Here is a 21,831-nt window from a genome sequence, read left to right as displayed (position 1 = left end):
ACAGAAACCCTGCGTTACAAACTGGGTTGTGGAGTTTAAAAGACGATGCTATCAAGTACCATTGTGGGAAATGTAGGATCCAGTGTTTTTGGACCATACCCAGGTCTAAACATTTTTTATTTATTTTGACCATTCTTTTCCCAATATGTCTCCTTCGAGTCCTGTATTACTAAATCTCTTGAGTACCCAATGCAGGACTCTAACAGCATCAAGCAAAAATTTGTGAGCCCTGATTCAAGGATCCCAGAGTTAGACAAAATCTGAATTCATTCAGCATCTTTGCATATTTATATAATCTATTCAGTCCCGTAATGAAGGTTACCTAGAGGTACACTTTGAAACTGCTTAGAAACACGCCGATTCATCCTACAAGTCTTATTTAGTGGCAGTGAGAAGCTTGCTAACTGAAGGGTAACAAGGTCTTTGCCGCCGGCATGGGGCTAAGGTGTTTTTTGAGTTTTATGTAGGCTATGCTTTGAGAGCTGTACTACTATCAGTGTGTCCTGAATCCCACACTACAAACAGCAGGTTTTGGGTGTGAAGTGTGTTCACAATGAAAAACTGAATGTGCATTTTTCTTTATGTTTGTAAATTACGCAGGTCCTCCGTTATTTTGATTATGTCTTCACTGGAGTGTTCACCTTTGAAATGATCATTAAGGTAACGGAAACATCACTCACTCACGCTTTTAAAGAACTTAACTTTGCTCCAGAATTACTCATAAGGTTTTGGTCCCGGTGTGTATTTAACGTGTTCACTTTACCTGTCCCTGTGGGTGTGTGTTTGTCCTCCAGATGATAGACCAAGGTCTCATTCTGCACGACGGCTCTTATTTCCGGGACATGTGGAACATGCTGGACTTCATTGTGGTGGTGGGAGCTCTGATTGCCTTTGCTCTAACGTGAGTCACTATCTAGTGCTGCCTGCCGATGACTAGTGACTGAGTCACTGCAGCAAATCATTTTCTGAGCATACAGTATTGTTATAAACAACCTTCCCTCAAACACAGCTTCAAAAAAAGGGAGAATGCAGTCTGCTTCATTGACAAAGGGGGCAGCTCAAAAACTGCAAATATGGAGGCATCCAAATTCCTGTACAGGAAACGATGGATTCCTATGTAACTGGGGATTATAACACATGGGTGGGGTGTGTCATGACTGATGTTAAAGTATATATTTTTTTCTGTTGTCTTTTCCAGCGTGAGTGTTACAGACAACTAACTGGACCTTTTGTGCCCTTTGTTGTACCGTAGAGGACTGTAGTGTATGTGAATTTCTCTGTTGTGAATATAGCTGTGATCCTCTGAGCTTATCTCTCTTTATGCCTCAATTTTTTCTCTGTTGTTCCTGTGGATTGTGTCACTGTTGGGGCTTCCAGGAATGTGATGGGGTAAAAATTTCAGTCACACTAAATGTAAAATGTCTCACATACGCTTTTCATATATTTCTTTTATTTTCATCTGTCTGATTTTCCTTTTTTTTTCACTTAAAATGTTTTTTTTTTTTTGTTGTGTCTTTCAAATCTCACCAAACTGCAGAGCCTGACAGATATCAGGGGTAAAATCTTTGATAATTTGTGTACACAAATAGAGGTAAATACATAAAAGAGGTCATTCGTTCCCACAAATTATAAATTTTTGCACAGTAATTAACTGAAAAAAAGTGTCGGAGTTCCAGCTTGGGCTTCACACAAGGACAAATACGATGAATAATATAACTGATTGTTGTGACCTTGATGGAATATATTCGTTTTTTTGGTGGCTCTACACTAAAACACAGCTGCTCACCTACAATAACATCACATTTTCAGCCCAAGTGGGAGCGGGAATTTTAAGGCACAATTTCATCACATCATCATCACAATTTTCATAATTCAAGGACATGACTATGCAAGGTAATCTATAACTGTTTTGTGTGCACATATAATTAAGTCAAATTTAAAAGAATTACCAAAGATTTGACCCTTGACACCTGCTGGGCTCCGTACAAACACACTCAAGTTGCAGGTCTATGTTTCATTGTGTTTTTTATTTTATATTTTTATATTTTTATTTTTATTATTTTTATTTTTATTGATATGCACTTGTATGGACATTTTACTGTTTATCCTTTTCACCATTGTAAATGTGTCTTTGTGCATCAGTTTAAATGTACCGCTATGTTCCTCATTGCTGTATTTCAATGTTAACAGGAACAACAAAGGCAGAGACATCAAGACAATAAAGTCACTCAGAGTTTTGAGAGTTCTGCGGCCTCTTAAAACTATCAAGAGACTCCCTAAACTCAAGGTATGATATAAACTTCTGCAAACACTCTCCAGTAGTTCAGTGTCATTTCACAGATCTCTGACAGATTTGATTTGCTTTGCTATCCTTCTTGTGCTTCTTCCCTACAGGCTGTTTTTGACTGTGTGGTCACATCTCTGAAGAACGTCTTCAACATCCTCATTGTGTACCAGCTCTTCATGTTCATCTTTGCTGTCATTGCGGTGCAGCTCTTCAAGGGGAAGTTCTTCTATTGCACTGACAGCTCCATGAATTCAGAGAAGGAATGCCAGTAAGTGGATATATCTGAACAGCAAAATGACTGTAACTTTCATGACATTTAAACTTTCATGACATTTGAACTTCAAACAACAGAGAGCAATGGGCTGGTTTTACTCAGAAGTCCCGAGTCAAATAGCTGGCAATACAAAGACTGCAGACTCACCAGTCGACAGTACGAAGGCAGAGTAATGTTTACAAGTAAAAAGATTTAAAAGACTTGTATTCCTCTTCATTGAAACTGCTGGTTTAATCAGCGAATGAAGTGAAATGATTGCCTCCGGGCTGCTCTGCTCCCTACAGAGGCTACTACATTGACTACAGCAGAGACAAAAAGGAGGTGAAGAGGAGAGAGTGGAGGAGACATGAGTTTCACTACGACAATGTCTGCTGGGCCCTCCTCACACTTTTCACTGTCTCAACTGGAGAGGGTTGGCCTCAGTAAGTGTACAAAATAATAAAAAACTTTTTTTCATCCCGAAATGTCTTCAGATGAAGGAACCACTGGAAAGAACCAGTTTTCCACCTAACAGTGGTTTCAAGTGTCCTTTCTGCTGGCAGGGTCCTGCAGCACTCGACTGATGTAACAGAGGAGAACATGGGGCCGAGTCGGGGGAATCGAATGGAGATGTCCGTCTTCTATGTGGTTTACTTTGTGGTCTTCCCGTTCTTCTTTGTCAACATCTTCGTGGCTCTGATCATCATCACCTTCCAGGAGCAGGGTGACAAGATGATTCAGGAGTGCAGTCTGGAAAAGAACGAGGTGTGGAGCAGACACTCAAACTAACACACACGCACGGATACATTCGCTCGTATTGACGTAAGAATCAAGGGTCATCTGCAGCTCTGTGTGTCTGATTTGTTCAATTTCTCTCCATCAGAGGGCTTGCATCGACTTTGCCATCAGCGCCAAGCCAATGACCCGCTACATGCCCCAGAACAGACAGACCTTTCAGTACAGGCTGTGGCACTTTGTGGCGTCGCCCTCTTTCGAGTACACGGTGCTCGTCATGATCGCCCTCAACACCGTGGTCCTCATGATGAAGGTAAGGAACTCGGCAAAGCATAATCCATTCTGCAGCAGAGGTACAGTTAGACCTTGTGTTTGACATGTTTGCATAAGACTGAAACTAACTACTTTCAGTGACTTAAAAGGCTTAAAGACATGACAGTGAACAGTTTGGCCATTTTATTTTTTTTGCGCTTGTGATGTAATTCAAGGAGAACTATGGCTTACCAAAAAGTCAGTTTTATTTTCAGAGCTCTGATCAACAGATAACCATGTTATTATTATGTAACAGTGACATTGTTACTGTTACATAATATCACACTAACTCTAAGCGACAAGATTTATTCAAAAAGACAACAGTTGGATCTTTGTGAAGTCAAAATGCCTAAAAATGACCTGCGTCATCGACCATTGCACACATATGTTTGTGTATGTTAAAAGTGAAACACAATGCATATGTGTGCAGATTTCCTGGAGTGACTTTATTGGATTATTCATCCATTGTAAGATACTTTTTGTACAACATTTTATGATTTCTCTTTTTCCTAGCTTATCACTCTATTTTTTATATTTTGATGTACTGTTTGGTGTCTTGTACCTCTACTCTTTAAGATTCACTCTTTAATTATTAATTGCGTTGCGGTGTTTCTAACCTCGCTTGGATTGGGTGGTTAACCACAACAGCTGGGATCAAAACGTTGTCCGTTTGAACAAATGTTGTGGCTTGGACTCAATGAGCAGGTGCTACTTTTTACATTGAAGCTGGTTTTCAACAGCCTTGCACTTATACGCGATGTGTGTATAATTACACCCCTTCAATGATGTGGGAACATGGCAATATCGCTAAGAAGTCGTCTCACAGGGAAAGAAATACAAACACAGTTAGATGATCGTTCAGGTTATGAGCAAACTCCCATGTTAGTCTAACTTTTTTGGCAAACAGTAAAATTATTTCCCAGATGTGCGTAGTAAACTTCCATCACAGTTGCAGACCTGCTGCACTTACCATAGTTGTGCACAATCATTGTTTTTTCTGTCAGTAACATTTTGGGTGCGTTCACTTCAGCTTTGACTTCCAAATAAGGTGGTTAAGGTAATCTGGGTAAATTGTCAGCTTGTTTACATCGTGTCTAGAATGACAGCTCCAGATCTCAGCACTTACCGTGTCAGTAGTTTTATTATAGCCAATGGAAATTAGGGTGAAAGCTATTAAAGTTCAAATAATCTGCAGCTTTCCTTTAAGAACAGACAAGTTTTTGAGTTCTGGAAGTAACGACCACGTGTGAGCCTCGAGACATGAATGCCAAAGACAAAAATTTTCACAGTGCTCATGTTCATTTATAGTTTGTCCTCGCGGTTTGATTGACACCAGACTTGACAGCAAACAATTTTTTTTTGTTTGTTTTTTATTTTTTCAGAAGAGTTACTGCTCAATGCTGCTGCACCACAATAGCTGAACTTTGACAAAAATATAAATAAAGGCAATGATTCACTGTGATGGACAACTAATCTCGAGCCTCTGCAAGAATATTTTCATATCAAAATGAATGAAACCGACAGCTTTGCATGATAAGAAAATCGATTAATTCAAGGTATTCTATGGAAAATGATCAGAAGTGTTGTACAATACACTAAATTTATTGTTGATGGGATTAAAAAAAATGCAAAGCCTGTGTGGTGGTCTTTAAAAGTGGGAGTGGAGGTAGTTATCATGTCTTGCCAAATGTAACAGTTAAATCCAAAACAATCTGTATCAGTGATGTTATTAATTTTGTGTTTTTCTCTTCAGTACCACTCAGCCCCGACAGCGTACGACACAGTCCTGAAACACCTGAACTCAGCGTTCACTGTCCTCTTCTCGATGGAGTGCGTACTCAAGATTATGGCATTTGGTTTTATTGTGAGTATTATTACAAGAAAGGAGTCATTTAGATTCCAGATAAACTATTATCTCGATTAACTACTATTGAATTTGTCTATGTTGAGTCAAATCATGAACAAATTTTTCTTTCCCGCAGAACTACTTTCGAGATACTTGGAATATTTTTGATTTCATCACTGTTCTTGGCAGCATCACAGAGATAATTGTGGATTTACAGGTAAGATACTGCCAAGACAACATTCTTTTTCACAATGTTGTGACCCTAAAAAAGAAAAAAAGACTTAAATATACGGCTTTAAATGCAGCATTCTTTCGTTCCAAGTTTCCTCGAGTGCTACGATCCCTGCCTCCAGACAAAACTTAAGTCATGTTGTGATGAATTTCGCCATCTGTGTTTTACATCCTCTCTCTGACCCTTCTGTCTGCCACTCTCTCCCGCTCTTTTGCATCACCCCCTCCCCAACCGTTTTGTGCGTCTGTCCCAGTCGGTGAACACCATCAACATGAGTTTCCTGAAGCTTTTCCGAACAGCCAGGTTGATCAAGCTGCTGAGACAAGGTTACACCATCCGTATCCTGCTGTGGACCTTCGTACAGTCGTTTAAGGTCAGACATATTATTATCTATTTTCTTCTGTTTTTCTATATAACAAATTTAAATTCTTGCCTTGATGACAGTTCAGTTTTAACCACCTGTCTTTGTTTTTTTTTTTCTGCCACAGGCTCTTCCTTATGTCTGTCTTCTCATTGCGATGCTGTTCTTCATATATGCCATAATTGGAATGCAGGTATAACGACATTTAGCTCCATCATATCACAGATAACAGACTCTCAGCTGGCTGTAATTAGCTATTCTTTTTAGCCAAGTCTTCTAAAACACACAGTTATGTACAGGGATCCTGTTTAAGACTCGAATAAGTTACCAAACAGTTTTAGAGAATCAAGAATTTTTAAGAAACGAATGCAGATGTAGCTGAAGCAGTTAAATGAATTTAGTGGATGGTTGTGTTCTTAAAGTAGCTACTGTGTTGTAATTTGTGTGAGCTTGTGTGTCTATATTACATGAGGTAATTTTAACCATTTATTGATATTCTCAATAGTTGTAACTGGTATTGTTTTGGGATCAGCTGCTTTGTTTTATTGGGTTTTTATGTTTTTCAGTTGGATCTTGCTTTCTTGAAATGTTTTCGCACATCTTTTAATGTGTGGACCCAGGTATGATTAGCAGCTAATAAAAGAAACAAAATGATTATTTTACTGAAGCAGCCTGTTTTCTGCAGGTGTTTGGAAACATCAAGCTGAACGACGAGAGTCACATCAATCAGCACAACAATTTTAAGACGTTTTTCAGCGCATTGATGCTTCTGTTCAGGTGGGTTTGTCAAAAATTTGTCCATAGCCTCATGAAAATTTAAGTTAATGTTCAGTTTGATTTAAATTAATACTTTTTTTTTTTTTTTTTTGCGAAGTTGATATTAATTGGATGATATCTAGATTTTTGTTTGTGTTTAAAACCATCAGGAGTGCGACAGGAGAGTCCTGGCAGGAGATCATGCTCTCCTGTCTATCAGGTCAGGAGTGTGAGCCAGACCCTTCCATCTCCCCCCTGACCATGTCTCCAGACCACGAGGGAGGCTGTGGGACTGACTTCGCTTACTGCTACTTCGTCTCGTTCATCTTCTTCAGCTCGTTCCTGGTCAGGGCCGAAACCTTCCTGCACCAACACCTCTCTCTGCTGTCTTTCACGCTGCTTTCCTCCCCAAATCATCTGTTGATGTTCCTCCTCAGATGCTGAATCTGTTTGTGGCTGTGATTATGGACAACTTCGAGTACCTGACACGAGACTCCTCAATCCTCGGTCCTCATCACCTGGACGAGTTCGTCCGCATCTGGGGGGAGTATGATCGTTTGGCTTGGTGAGAGTTTATTGCCTTATTACTGCTGCATCTTTTACATATTAAGTTTTATTTTGTTACAAGCAGACCTGATCAACATTCATGTTCTATCTGTATCCAGCAGATGGCAGCCAAAGGGTGTGAAATGTTAAATACCTTAAAGTTTCAGTACAATGAACAGACATGCTTTGCACAAGTTGGTTTTCAAGTCCGAAGGAGATTCTAAACTTCATTGTGCTAAAGTTAAAGAAAATAAAAACAGTGTCATTAAATATTTAAATGCTATGTTTTAAATGCCAAACAACACTTTGGAATATGAGCTAGCTGTTTGTCTTGATCAGTATTAGTTATAAATTTTATACCTCTTTTCACTGACCTCTCCTCCTTATTCTTCTATTTTCTCCTAAAGTGGTCGTATCCACTACACAGCCATGTACGAGATGTTGACACACATGTCGCCGCCCCTGGGCCTGGGTAAAAAATGTCCTGCTAAGATCGCCTATAAGGTACTGAAAACATGATCCCTTTTTCCCAAACATAGAAAGGCTAGATGAACTGACAACTCAAGTAAAATCTTATCTATATATATATATATATATATATATATAAAATATAAATCCATTGTATACTGTGTACAACAGAGAAGAGCCATACTAATTACAAATAAAGTGTATTCAAGGGAACATTACAACATAATTGAGAGTAATAAAACTGAAGGATACAGTTGAGCTGAGTTTAAAGCTAAAAACAGATTATTGATTTACAGAAGTTGTTTGTTTTAAGATCAGCTGTTGATGATCAAGTCACATATGAAATGTTGATCAACGATTATTAAATTTAATGAAATAAAAAGACACCAAATAATTGGATGACATAACTTATTTTGAGAAGGGGCCTGGTGATATAAGCTCTCTCTCCTCCCTGCTCCTTTTCAATCATGGAATGTGTATTATGTTGTTATATGTTGTAACTTTTGTGTTGGAAGTGATTAAAAGAATAAATAATTAATAAAAGAATGTCCCTCTGTCTTCCTTTCTCTGTTCCTCGTCTTCATCAGAGGTTGGTGTTGATGAACATGCCTGTGGATGAGGACATGACCGTCCACTTCACCTCCACTCTGATGTCGCTCATCCGCACAGCTTTGGAGATCAAAATAGCTCGAGGTCAGAGTCATGTGGCGTTCAGGACTGTGACACTAATGATTGTTTTTATGATTTTGTGAATGATGAATGAATTGTTGGGTCTAAAGCCCAAGATGACATCTTTAAATTGATTGTTTTGTCTGACCAACAGTCCACTAAAAAATACATGTCAACATATTTTAATCAACTGACCGATCCTTTCAGCTTTAACAGCAATCAGTCAATATAGAATATTCTGAATGCGAACATTTGTCACAGGTGGTGAGGACCGTATCGCTCTGGATAGTGAACTGCAGAAAGAGATCAGTATCATTTGGCCTTATCTGCCCCAGAAGACGTTGGACCTACTGGTACCTATCAACAAAGGTCTGGCTCTAACTATGGAGGAAATACTCAGTGTAACACTGAGAGACAAGCAGTAACAGTTAATGTAGTGTGTCTGCCCTCACAGATACGGACATGACCGTGGGGAAGATCTACGCTTCGATGATGATAATGGACTACTTCAAACAGAACAAAGCCAAGAAGCTCAGGCAACAACTAGAAGCTCAGGTCGGCTCATTATAAACTTCCTGACACCTTCTTTTTTTTGTTATTAGATTTTTCTTATTGGCAATCAAATTTCTGACCCAGTACTACAATTATTCAAAGAAATAATTTTTATATAACCTCACAGCACAGTTTCAATTATCTTCTATCATATCCATTAGACTTTTCTTTTACAGTACTGTGGCATGCTTGAAAATGAATGAGCTGGAGGGAAATCCTCTGACTTGTGTTTTTGTTCCTCATTTCAGAAGAGTAACTTGATGTTCAAGCGTCTGGATGCCTCCACCCTCCCAGAGGACATTCTCTCCAACACCCAGCCTCTACCAATGATGGCTCACAGCGCTGGTTCAGCCCTGTGAGTCTGCAACATGTGTGCAAAGTACTGCACCTGTGTGTGTCTCTATTTTGTGTTTTGCTCACTATTTTTCCCAATCCTGACACAGGACCAGAGGAGGCTTTGTGGCTTTGAGCCCGATCTCACCCCAGGAACTGTTTTTGCAGCCCATCAGCTCCGACACTGACGCAAATCAACAGCAGAATCCGGTAAGACGGAGGGCAAATGTGAGCATACATCATTAATACCACAGCCATGTCCTAGAGCAGTGATTCATAACTTTTTTTATTTATATACAACCCTTTGAAACAAAGAACAACTTGCAACACCTTTTCACAAGTTGCCTTGATGTAGGGGTGTGACTGTGGATGTGTTATGAGACCATGGGCCACTGGGCACAGACATATAAAAGCCCCCCTCCTACATAGGGACCAGACTCCCAGACTAAAAGAAGATTTTACAGGTGAATCAGAACCCTCAGAACCTCTCTGATGAATAGAGGTTGTCATACTTCTGTCCACGCCTTCCTGCTACAGCAGATCCACACTGACACTATATTTTCTGTATTTATACAGAAAAGCACACCAAAGAATGTCTGAGATGCAGGTTAGGAGATATTCTGCTGTTTTGATTTAAATGCCTCACTAATTTTATTGTATTTTAATCAAATGTTACCGTAGCTGTCCAGATGTAATTTGAAAATAAAATGAGTGAAAATATGAAATGATTTTTTGGCAGATATTCTATATTAAAAGACTCTGGTCCAAATCAGGAGCCAAAAAAACTGAGAAGAACATTCCTACTTTTAACTGAGCTCTGAGTTTTTTAACAAGAAATGATAGTAACAGTAATTTCACAGAGAGGCTCTGACCAAGGGGCACCCAGGACCCTTTCGGCCGCTGGGCTTGTGCTGGGTGGGCCATCAGTAATCCATCCATAGTTGTAATCAATTAAACAAAAGTGCAATTTTATTTTATTTTCCTTCTTTAATTAGAATTTTGGTTCATATTTTTTTTTTCTTGGGAACCACTGACTTAAATCACAGATTTTCAGAATGTATAAACCACAACATTTTTATTTCAGCATTTAACTGTTCAGGAACGGTATGAACATGTTTCAGCTGGTGACACTGCTCTGACTTTGCTCTCAGTGCCTTGCAGAGCACGGCATCGCTGACTCTCTCTGTGCTCCTGTCTTGGTTATGTTTTAGTCCCGTGGAGGTCGGAATAGCAGAGGCAGACTATCAGATTGTTGATGTTTTGCTGTGCATACTGTCTGGTTTTACTGGTATACACTGCCTGCTAGATGAATGATACAAAATTATTCTGAAATCCCCACATGTTAGTATGCAGAGGAATGTGTTCGGCCCCTGGACAGATGTTGTCTGGCTCTGTTTGTGTAGCTAGTAAGATCTGAATATGCATGACTACATGTCCTTCCAAGCTGAAATATGGATCCCATCTTTCCCTGTAAACTGTTATGTTTTTTGTCTGTTCTTGCTCTTCTTCTTCACTCTTCCCTCCTCTTACACAACCTCACTCTGTTTCTCTCCTTCCTCGAAGTCAGTTTTCCTGTTGCTAGTTGTTGATCTGTTCTGTTTTTGGCTGGAATGGCTTCTCATTGGATGGCGAATGGTGATGGCTATGATAGATGACCCTCAGTGATGGAATGGTTTGTCTGCCTCTCACCTGAACTGGACCTCTGTGTATAGAGGCAGTCCTGGCGGGGACGAGCCTGATCGGTGCTCTGTCTCTCCTTGCACTCCTCTCTTGTTTCTGTACTCACCTAGGTGGGCGAGTGCAGTAGGGGGATTGAAGCCCCACTGGAGCTTCCGCTAGGGAGGGGCCTGTGTGTGCGGGCCTCTTCCATGCCCCGTCTGGCAGTAGATTCGCAGGTACACACATCTTCCCTGACATGGAATGACTGGATCTTGAGGACGTCAGTGGCTGCATGGGCTCTAATGCCAAAGTGCCTCGATCTTTACGTGCACGAGATGCCGAGAAGTTTAAATCACTAGAGTTTTGGTTTGTCTTTTGCTCCTCTGGGATTAAGGCTCAGTGAATTGTTAGAACGGGATGTGATCCTTGAATGCTGAATCGCCTTCTTACCTCAATCTTTTTCATTTCCAGAATAAAGGAAAGACTAAAATGTACTGCGTAAAGCATGATAAAGAATCGCTAAACACACTGGTCCACTTATTTCTGAATGAAATAATCTGAGTGTAATTAGAGTATGTGTAATGTTTCCTTTGTGTATGTACCCTGTGCTTGCATGTTTGTGTTTGTCCGTGTGCGTTGTCACATACAAGCAGTCAGAGGTTGCAAGCGGCTCCATGAAGCGCTCAGCGTCCACTGTTGGGGATCAGCGGGTGAACGGTCTTTGGCAGGAGGAGAAAAGTCCCGAGCGAGTATATCGACCTCGTCACAAAAGCTACAAGGCTGCTGGTAACTCCAAGTCACAGTGTACATATGCCACCACAGACGAAGACTTACAGATAAGCTCTTCACCATCACTTCATCCTTTAATTTTGTTATTTTGTGTCGTCCCTTTTCTGAATGTCTGTCCACTAGTTTCTCGGTCTGAACACAGGCAGCAGGGTGACAGGGAGCGTGGCCGGTCTAAGGAGCGCTGTCACCTCCTCTCTCCAGACACATCTCGTTGCAACTCAGAGGAAAGAAGCTTGCAGCCCTCACGATCCTCCAGCGTAGAGAGAGAACACCCCCAAGATAAACAGGTAAGTCAGAAAAACTCCCAAAACTCCAATTAACTCATATGAACTGGACCGCAACAAAGCAAGGTCACAAACTAACAAGGGCTTTGGCCAAAAACACACCAACGTCTAAAATTAAAAATGAAGAAGCAAATTTACCTTCCATGTAGTCTTTTCTTACACAACAGTTTTAAATGTTCACATGAATGTTGCTGTTGCTCTGCACAGGCCACTAAAAAAAGGTTCTTTCTATTGCATTGGAGGCAAGAATAGAGAAGCATTTTGTGATTAGAAAACAGCTGACTCTGTAGTCTAAAGCTGTAGAAAATGTCTGCAGCATGCTTCCCACTACAAACTCAAGATGGGTGGTATAGTTGCAATATTACAGAAAATTACAATATAACAAATACATGTAAATTCACATGAACTGTGTTCTGTTGTTATGCATTATATTACACAAAACCTTCTATAACTTCAGCTTTAAATCATAATTTGCTTGGATTCATTAAAGTGGAGAACAGAATTTGTAAAACCATAGGTTATTGTCACATCAACAGACAGATTCCACTGAAAGTCAATACATATTAACATTTTTTTACTTTCAACTTTTAAATTGCTAGTTTAAATAGGCAGAGTAACGGTGCTGCATACATTTGCATATTAATGAGGTAAGGTCCAGATTCTTTTGAAACGTCTCATTCATGATGATAAAGTACTAGTGCTGTATGTGTTCTTTTGTCTTGGAGGTCATAGCAGGACATGATGCAGTCTGAGTGCTTCTTGTTCTTTATTCTTGTCTTCAGGGCAACAGCTCAGACAGTCCAGTGCCATCCACCTCAGAGTCCAGCACCCCCAGCGGCCGACGACCATTATCGCAAACACCAACCCGCTCTCGCCCTCACATCTCCTACTCCCCGCTTGTGTGTCGCACACAAGCCTCCGTCGGTGAAGACGAGGATGAACAGGGCAGCCCAGAGACCATAAGGCGAGGCAAGCCCACCTGGGAGACTGAAGAAGGGGTCGCAGGAGAGAGGCGGAGTGAGGCAGGCCGACACCCGTCCCCACCTCGACGCTACCCCTCCGAGCCGTTCCTGGCCTCGCAAGAGGACGACCACAGCCCAGACCCCTCCGGTCCCATGGAGACGTTGACCTTTGAGGCGGCTGTGGCCTGCAGCCTAGGACGCGCAAACACCATCAGCTCGGCCCGCCCGCGCTTGCGGACTGGCTGGCAGGTCCCCAACGGACACTTTCGGAAGCGTCTGGCGCAGACGACTTCAGTTACTGGCTGTGATCCTCTCAGCGACACAGAGGAGGACGACAGGTGCTAGGGACTGGAGGCACAGCATGGAAGAAGAGGGGGAATCCCAGAGAGGTGTTAGAGGAGGACACTGTACAACAGTGTACAGAGTGAAGGTCAATGTGACTCTTTTTGCATCAGTGCTTTGAGGCCATGAGCCCTCTGGATGTTTGGTAAAATGTGAACCCAAAACGACGAAGAACAATACTTCCTGAAACTGTAGTTGCCAATTCACACAGAACACTGACAATGAATAAGGTCTATTTCCTGACTTGTACTTGATGATAGAGAGTAATAATACACCTCAAATAGTCATGGGATGCAGAAAATACGTGAAATGAATGGATCAAATTATGTCATTTGTGTCAATATAAGGTATTTTCATTTCTGAATATGTTTCTAAATGATTCAGTGTTGCTCTAAACGGTATTTATCTGTGGGGTGTGTGAATATGTAACTACATTTTCTTATAAATTACGTGTTTTTGTAAATACATTGTGATCATCACACCATTGCCATTTATTAGACCAGATCAATAAAACAAGCCATCCTGAAGAGGCGATCTGATCCTTTACCAGACAATGTGGATATTAATATGTAACACTCAATAATGCTGGATTTTTTTACAGTATGAATGAATGTGCAGGGGAAAAACTGCTTGATTTTCCCCAACATTTTTGTTTTTGGTATTGAACATAATAAGTTGTGAGATATGAATACAGTTATAGAATAACGTAGAAAAGATGCTTATTTGTTAATTCACTCTGCTCACCATGCCTCCACCAAACCTCAAACCTTTAAAATTTCTTAATTATCCTTCAAAACAGTCTGTTATTTTTATTTTTACTAGTCTACACCTTTTAAATGAGAACTTTCCAACAGTTATATTTAACATTTGATTTTGAGAATTGTAGGCCGTGTAATTTTAACTACGACCTGATATGAAAACAAATGATCTTTCATCTATTTTCACCTTTTTTCTTCCTTGTGAATATTGTATGAACCATTGCAGACGATGACTGTAGAAACACTGTAGACACACCATGACACATTTTGCTTCACAAATTAACATTAACTCTATTACTTACTAATAATGTACAGAGAAATTATGCTGTTTGTAACATTTAGAGAAAAAGATGAACAGTATGAGCTGATGAGCTTTAAAGGTAAAGGAATCTTTGAAAATGTTCAATTTAAGGTTTGTGTATTTGTTTTATTTGCCTGAAGAAGGCCAATTCTGTGAAACTCACTTAACCAAAAACATGGAGATTTGTATCATAAATTCCTGGAATGCAAATACTTTGTGGGTTTTTATGTGTACAATAGCTGTATATACAAATAAAGGTGTCCTCAAGTTGTGATGTCTTTTTATTTTTTATTTTGTAAAGTGTGGTAAAACCATGAGAGCATTGCAATACCAGTTTCTAAAAAAAACTAACCAAAGTGCATTTGGAAAATTTCTTGTTTGTGCATTTATTTCTTGCTTTATTTAATATATATTGTTATCTCTATACACTAAACCTACTTTTGTTCATATGGTGGTATCTGAAAGATGCAGGTACTTGTGTATATTGTTTTACACACTCACACATTGTTGAAGCTAGCCTCTGCCAAATAATGGATTTTCCCACTGGCGTTTTCCCTTTATCTGCTTGTCTGATAATCTGAAAGATAATGCTGTGCCTTTTCTGTTATGTATTAGAAGCTTAATTGTACAGTATGTCAAGTAGAGAGATCTGTAACAGACCACATATTTCCATATTACATTTATCATAACAATAATATTAAACAAATGAAAGGGGCTACACAATAATAGCTTATATATTAGAATAAAAAAAGACTAATAATACACAAAATGAAAGAGTTTTCAAAAATTCACTTAAAAAATTTAATTCTGTAGATGTTTGTTTTAAAGCCTCCTCTAAGGACGGTATTGGCATCTACACTGTGTTTGACTGCCATCTCTGATCCTTCTATTAGTTTTGTAGCACTTGTTATGGCTGAATTCGATTCAGCTGCTTCAGTTTTAGGGTCCTGGTGCTGACTGACAGTCACACACATGACTTACAACAGACACATTATTAAGGTTATTATTATTATTATATAAGATATTAGTAACACCTGTGCTTTTCTTACCTTGACAAGTCAAAATATCTGATGTTAAAAAGGCAACAGGTCCTCCAATCTAGCTCTACACAACCTGCAAACTGAGCAGAGGTCTAATCAGTGAGTAAGTGAAAACACCTGTGTGAGTGAGTGTGGTTGTGCAGGGCTGTTTAATTTTATAGAATTTAAAAAAAAGTTAAGTCTCAAAGTTAAATAGTAATTATACTGAAGGTCAACGTCAATGATTATGAATAATATATTTACCCATCAAGGTAAAAACATTTACAATAAAATTAATTATTGTGTTCTTTTAAAATACATTATGATATTTTTTTAACAGATTCAAATTTTGCTTACCTTGTTAGAAATTGACAAACATATTGATATTAGTGTTTGCAAAGGACAAAATGAAAACAGTATACTGTAAAGATATACACAGCTACGCCACATACTTGGTAGTTTAAAATCTGACCGAAATTTCACAATAGAAGCACAACTGAAGAAAAGATGAGAAAGTAAAAGCTTCTGAGAACAGCAGTGGAATAAATATTCAGATCATTTACTTAAGTAAAGGTACAAACATATGATCAGAAAAATGTACTAATGGGAGTTTTTTTTGTTTTGTTTTTGTACACATAGACATCTTTAATTTCATGTTAGAATAATGTATTATGATAATTGATTTATTGATAGAGTCTATTAATTATTAATCAACTGTTTGATTGTAAGCAATTATTCTTTATTTTGTTGATCTCATTAAAAGGGGTGGGACTTGGCTCTTTCTTGAGACTACGTAACAGAAATGATCCAATCACCGGCGCAGAATCACCCCCTCTTACGTCATATCAAACGGACCGATAACATGACGTCTGGTTGAAGAAAGAGCTAAGAGCTAGCAAGGAAGCAAACAGTTTTATGTTACTCGCGAAGTTAAAAGGGGGAGATGTCGCCACGGTCCAAGTCTCAGACCGCTCAGTCTAATAGCCACAGTGGCTGCTGAAGTAGATATTTTGTAGAAATTCAAATTCTTACAAAGGAATGAGCGATACTTACAAAGGAAGTCGGGCGAAAAAGTAGCTAGCTCGGCTGCTAGCTGACGATAGCAAGGACTTCTTTGTTTTGTTTTTCGTGTAAACATGAAGAGAAACTAGCTTGGATGTTAGCTTTAACATTTAACGTTTATGTAGCCGTTTTATAACCATGCACAGGGTGTCTTTGGTAGCAGGTAGATGAGTGTAAATTCATGGTCTCTGGGATAGGAGGAAGACAAAACTAACATTAGCCACCGAGAGCAACTTTAGCAACAACAAGAACAGATTGTATTTTTCTTTCCTTTTTTTGTTTTTGTTTTTGTTTTTTGACGTCGGCCAGGAGGACACGAGCGGGGGCACGAAGAAATGGGCAACTGTCTCAAGTCTCCGACATCAGACGACATCTCTCTGCTTCATGAATCCCAGTCAGACAGGGCGAGTTTCGGTGACGGGACGGATCCGGACCTGGAGCCTCCTCCGCCGTACCAGGTGAGTGGCTGCAAAAACACTCGCCTCCCAGAAAGAATAGTTTCTTCCACACGGATGACAGTGTTAAATTAAAACCCCAATTGTTAATATGCAGTAGATGTTATTCATGAGAAAATGCCCATGTCCCATGTCTGTGGCCTTTCTATAAGTCATCTTCGACTGTACCTGAGTACAATTAGATTTGAGTGTCATATTCAAAGTATCTAGACCAGACAGCTGCTTTATTTTACAGTTTGTCCTTGTCAGTCCACTTTATGTAAGTGAGGTGATATAGGAGGACAACTGTTTTTTGTTGTTTGTTTGTTTCATGTTAGTGTTTTATTTTCTGTTACCAGGAGCAGGCTCACATGCCCATGTACCATCCCACGCCTAGTCAGGCCCGTCTGGCCACCCAGCTGACAGAGGAGGAGCAGATCCGCATAGCTCAGCGCATCGGCCTCATCCAGCACCTCCCTAAGGGTGTTTATGATGGAGGGCAAGACGGCTCTGAGAAAAAGATCAGAGAGTGAGAGTTTTGTATAACTGCATGTGATGTCTTCACAGTGGGAAGGTTGCAGTAAAGCTAAGCCATATTAAGTCATTCAGACATAATTTTTTAATATGCTCCTTAACTAAATATTCATATTTTGACATTTTTATGTATTTATATCAATTTAAAATTAATATCTGTGTCATTAAGGCTGTGAGACATAGCAATGACAATTTTTGTAACATGTCCAGATGCTTTATAGGCTAAACGATTAATCATTGCAGCCCTAATATCATTAACACCATTAGTAATTTGGCTATAATGGCCAAGGAGAAGCAGCCACTTGTTTCATTTCCATTCAGCAAGAGCAAGAAAGCTCAGAAAATTTGATAACATAACTTGAGGGCTCCAAATACTAGGACAGAGAGTAGGGGAGTGGCATACAGTAAACAATTCGACCGGCCAAGAGTCGAACCAGGGATATACTGATCATGGCTTTTTAATATTGTTGCCAAGTAACTTTCTGTTCCTCAACTACCTATTTAAAAGAACTCATTTTCAGTTCCACATCTGTGTCTTTTTTAACTACAAAAGCTAGCAGCGAAGTGATATTACAATAAAGTTACTCTCAGATGTTTTGTGTGGTGTTATATACTGGTGTATTTAAACTCTTCATTTCATCCATTTTCAGGTGTGTGATCTGTATGCTGGACTTTGTATACGGAGACCCCATCCGGTTCCTGCCGTGTATGCACATCTACCACATGGACTGTATAGACGACTGGCTGATGCGATCCTTTACCTGCCCCTCCTGCATGGAGCCTGTGGATGCTGCCCTGCTCTCCACCTACGAGACCAACTGATTTTTCACCCTTCCACCCCCACGCTTAGATCAAAAATGGCCCCTGCAGCCCCAAATCCACACACAAACATTACATCTGCCCTCTTATAGAGTGTGAGGAGCTAAAAAAAAATTGGTTGGCTGTCGTCTTGCACTTTGAAAATTTCAAAAATTACTCACCTAATGTCGGCCTTCTATGCCCCCAGGTTTAAGTAAGCTGGTCTTAAACATCAAATACACAAGTCAGTGAGAAACTGTTTCCAGTCGACCCTGCATGATTGTTTGTGTGTGTTTGTCATGCTGAAGCACCATCCGGTGTTGACGCAGAGCGCGTGTGAGAGCGCGTGTGAGAGTGTGTGTGATAGCTGTTTGGGCTGTTTGATGACTTTGCATTTACCACTTGAGCCGGTCTCAGTGGTGTTCCTCCACAGCTAACCCCAAATCACCTTCATTCCCAGTTAGTCATCATTTAAATGGACAAATAGGTTAACAAATTATTGACCAAAATGCTAAGAGGAGTTCCTCCACATATTGATCTCCTAAACATGCTCTCACATTCAAATGGCCCTACACTTTGAAGATGTGGGAATACACAGCTGCAGAAGAAATTTCTCTCCTGTTAGTCAGGATTACAAAAAAATAATGCACACACTTTACAGAAATCACCCAAAGTTTATAAGTACACAGTCGTACTTAATGGAGATCGAGACTACATGATATTCGTCTTTGGCTACGAATAGCCTGACTTTAAAATATGCTTTGAGTTGAAGGGAAAAATGATGATGTGTAATGTGAATGTTTCACCAGACGATGTGTAAAGTAGCTGGCAGCCAATGTAAAGGGCTCATTTGTGCATGGGCAGGTGGATCAGTCAGTCAAAAATTAGAAAATGCTTGCACACACTTTTCATCTGATCCAGAGATTTGCACTTTACTTATAGGACAGTATCTAAAACAATATATTAATATATGTACCTTATAACCTTGCACTATCAATACTTCATTCCTTTATTTCCTGAGATGCAAAAGTTACATAGCTGATAAATATATTTTCAAAGCTGTCAGTAGTCACTTACCATGTTGAAGTAAGCCTGAAGATGTATTTCATGAAATCTGTGATTCAGTAGTGTGAGCCGCCGCTTTGTTCTGCTTGATTTTTGATTCCTGTGTGTTTTGTGTGTTAGTGAAGGGACAGAGGCTTGCTCAAGGTTCAGAAGTTCAACATTTTGGAAAATCTGCTCATTCACTTTCTTGTCGAGAGTTGGATGACAAGATTGATACCACTCGCATGTCTGTTCGGTAAGCATGGAGTTGGAGCCAAGAGGCAGGTAGCTTAGCTTAGCATAAAGACTGGGAACTGCTAGATTGACTCTGTTTAAGGTTGAAAAATATGCCTACCAACACCCAAAGGTCATAAATTAACACCTTGTAGTTTGATTAATCTGTGCACAGACAGTAAAGTAAACATAAATGTGGTTTTACAAGGAGTTATGTGCTGTTGTGTATGTAAGGATTGGTGACAAAGAAAAAACCAAAGTGTCTTATTAAGGTGTCAGGCCACCGCAAGCCGCCAGAGCAGCCTCAATGGCATTAATTCTACAAGTCTCTGAACTCCACTGGAGGGTTGAACACCATTCTTCCAAAAGATATTCATTCCCTCAATTGGTGGTTTGATGATGGTGGTCTAGAGCGCTGTCTGACATGTCAGTCAAAATCTCCCACAGGTGTTCAACTGGGTTGAGATCTGGTGACTGTGAAGACCATAGCATATGATTCACATCATTGCCATACTCATCAAACCATCCATTGACCCTGTCATGCCCTGTGGATGGGTCACTGTTTCTCCAATCATTTTTTATTTTCAGGTTTTTCCTTTTTTAATTTGTCGCCCGTCTGTAACTCCTTGTAAAGCAACAAATTGTAATTTTCACTTTGTTGAGTTAGTGAGCCTTAGGGGTGCTGGTAGGCCATTTTTACCAAAAAACTTTTGGACAGAGCTAGGATGGCTTCAAGTTTTCATGCTGAACTAAGCTCGTCACCTTCTTGCTCTGGCTCTACATTTACCGTATGAAACAAGTGAGCGAATGATTGCATTTCCAAAAATGTCAAACTATTCCTTCGAGAAAGAAATATATGGGAAATTTTGGGGTGAGTTTTAGACTTTTTAAATTTGGAATCCACATTAACACACTGTCACTTTCTTTGTTATACATCACATTTTTTATTTTGTTACATTACAGTGAATGTTTTTGTTGCTTTATTTCCATTCATTGTCGCAGTAGTTACAAAAATCATTCTTTGTGGACTTGTTTGTTGGCAGTGTGGTTGTCTTTTTTTCTGTTACCTGTTTTATCTTTTACCTTCACTTTTTTTTTTGGTAATTGTGTAAAACCCACTGTGTATTTGGGACAATAAGTATAAAGCTATTACACTGGTGCAAACCTCTGTCCCGTCTGAATTTCAGAGTGAGAGACTTCTCTTATGGTGTGATAGTTAAAACTGAGATATCAAGTTTTCCATTGAGCCTTTCCTTTGCTGTGTTTTTCAACCTAAGTTTATTCTGAAAATTAATATTTCCTGTAATCTTGTTTTATTTCTTTCATTTTGGAAGGCTGAAAAGCCCTCATGTAAAAAAATAAACAGAAAAAACACTTGGTTTTGTTTAATTAAAGAACAGGCAGCCGTCCTGTTGGGATCAGTGTGTAAAGTGGACTAAATGCATGCAAAGGGGCAGATTTGTGACCCTATGATTACTAAAATGAGAGATTACAGAATACACGATTGCAAAATTTTTCTTTGAGCCTTTCATTAATGCAATCCTACATTCTGGCAGTGGAGTGGAAAACGTGACTGTGTAATCAGGGTTCTCCATTTGACTGATGTAGCAAGCGAGCCCAAGCCATATTAGTAATGTTTACTGCTTTGTTTCCGTTGCTTGCATCAGCTGGGGAGGAAAACTTAGTAAAATTCCCTGTTATGAACATCTGAGATTGGAGTTATAATTACAAATACAGAAGGGAAATTTTCGTCTATCCCTATCAACACGAGATGAGACAACTCGGACCATATATGCGCCTTATTTATGTACATGAATCTTACACACAATTAAATGCGATTTACTTGGGGTCATGACATAAAAGGGGCCACATCTTTATGCACTTAAAAAGAATAATTGATTGCAACATGCCCTTTCTTTCTTTCCAGATTAAGCATCGACACAGTTAATCAGCTTAGCAGTGCTGCTAGATCTGCATGCTTTTACTTTTTAGATTAGAGTCAAGACAACTTTGAGCAACACAATGAGGACAGACATGGAAAGGTCACTTGCTCAAATGTGGCCATAATAAGATTTTGTGTGGTAACATATTAAATCTCTGCAAATATCTCAAGAATTTAAGATGAAGGATTATTGGCAGAGCTTTTGTTTGCTGAAGCATCAGTTAAAACGCTTGCTTGTTCTAAGAAAACACGGCAAAGTAGATCAGGATGTCAAAAACAAAACAACATCTTTTTGTCTGACTCAAACAGGCAGATGGGA

At 39.5% G+C, this 21,831-nt stretch overlaps 2 protein-coding genes across 2 annotated transcripts in view; both read left to right on the top strand.

Annotated features, from left to right (window-relative positions):
• LOC111653282 (voltage-dependent R-type calcium channel subunit alpha-1E-like) overlaps positions 1–14,715 on the top strand; it is a 51,143-nt gene extending 36,428 nt beyond the window's left edge. Inside the window, exons 24-48 of the mRNA XM_023403799.2 lie at positions 601–660; positions 795–901; positions 1,378–1,389; positions 2,191–2,287; positions 2,395–2,555; positions 2,846–2,983; positions 3,104–3,305; positions 3,424–3,588; positions 5,341–5,451; positions 5,570–5,650; positions 5,919–6,038; positions 6,154–6,219; positions 6,712–6,803; positions 6,953–7,127; positions 7,220–7,347; positions 7,736–7,832; positions 8,384–8,489; positions 8,727–8,834; positions 8,920–9,020; positions 9,266–9,372; positions 9,461–9,560; positions 11,141–11,245; positions 11,660–11,795; positions 11,922–12,085; positions 12,865–14,715. Of these exons, the coding sequence (XP_023259567.2) occupies positions 601–660; positions 795–901; positions 1,378–1,389; positions 2,191–2,287; positions 2,395–2,555; positions 2,846–2,983; positions 3,104–3,305; positions 3,424–3,588; positions 5,341–5,451; positions 5,570–5,650; positions 5,919–6,038; positions 6,154–6,219; positions 6,712–6,803; positions 6,953–7,127; positions 7,220–7,347; positions 7,736–7,832; positions 8,384–8,489; positions 8,727–8,834; positions 8,920–9,020; positions 9,266–9,372; positions 9,461–9,560; positions 11,141–11,245; positions 11,660–11,795; positions 11,922–12,085; positions 12,865–13,389 (3,264 nt within the window). The 3' untranslated portion in view covers positions 13,390–14,715. The remainder of the gene's footprint in view (positions 1–600; positions 661–794; positions 902–1,377; positions 1,390–2,190; positions 2,288–2,394; positions 2,556–2,845; positions 2,984–3,103; positions 3,306–3,423; positions 3,589–5,340; positions 5,452–5,569; positions 5,651–5,918; positions 6,039–6,153; positions 6,220–6,711; positions 6,804–6,952; positions 7,128–7,219; positions 7,348–7,735; positions 7,833–8,383; positions 8,490–8,726; positions 8,835–8,919; positions 9,021–9,265; positions 9,373–9,460; positions 9,561–11,140; positions 11,246–11,659; positions 11,796–11,921; positions 12,086–12,864) is intronic.
• A 1,602-nt stretch (positions 14,716–16,317) lies between these two features.
• On the top strand, positions 16,318–20,944 carry LOC111653296 (RING finger protein 11-like). Its single transcript, XM_023403820.2, has 3 exons — positions 16,318–16,984; positions 17,320–17,489; positions 18,145–20,944. The coding sequence occupies exons 1-3, from the start codon at positions 16,862–16,864 to the stop codon at positions 18,314–18,316; spliced, it is 465 nt and encodes a 154-aa protein (XP_023259588.1). The 5' UTR covers positions 16,318–16,861; the 3' UTR covers positions 18,317–20,944.
• Positions 20,945–21,831: the final 887 nt, after the last annotated feature.

This window comes from Seriola lalandi, unplaced genomic scaffold (assembly GCF_002814215.2).
Source record: "Seriola lalandi dorsalis isolate HSWRI2012SDOR001 ecotype SW California unplaced genomic scaffold, Sedor1 jcf7180002054182, whole genome shotgun sequence".
Classification (NCBI taxonomy): Eukaryota; Metazoa; Chordata; class Actinopteri; order Carangiformes; family Carangidae; genus Seriola; species Seriola lalandi.
Note: the sequence above shows the minus strand (reverse complement) of the source record. Positions and strands in the feature narration are given on the sequence as shown.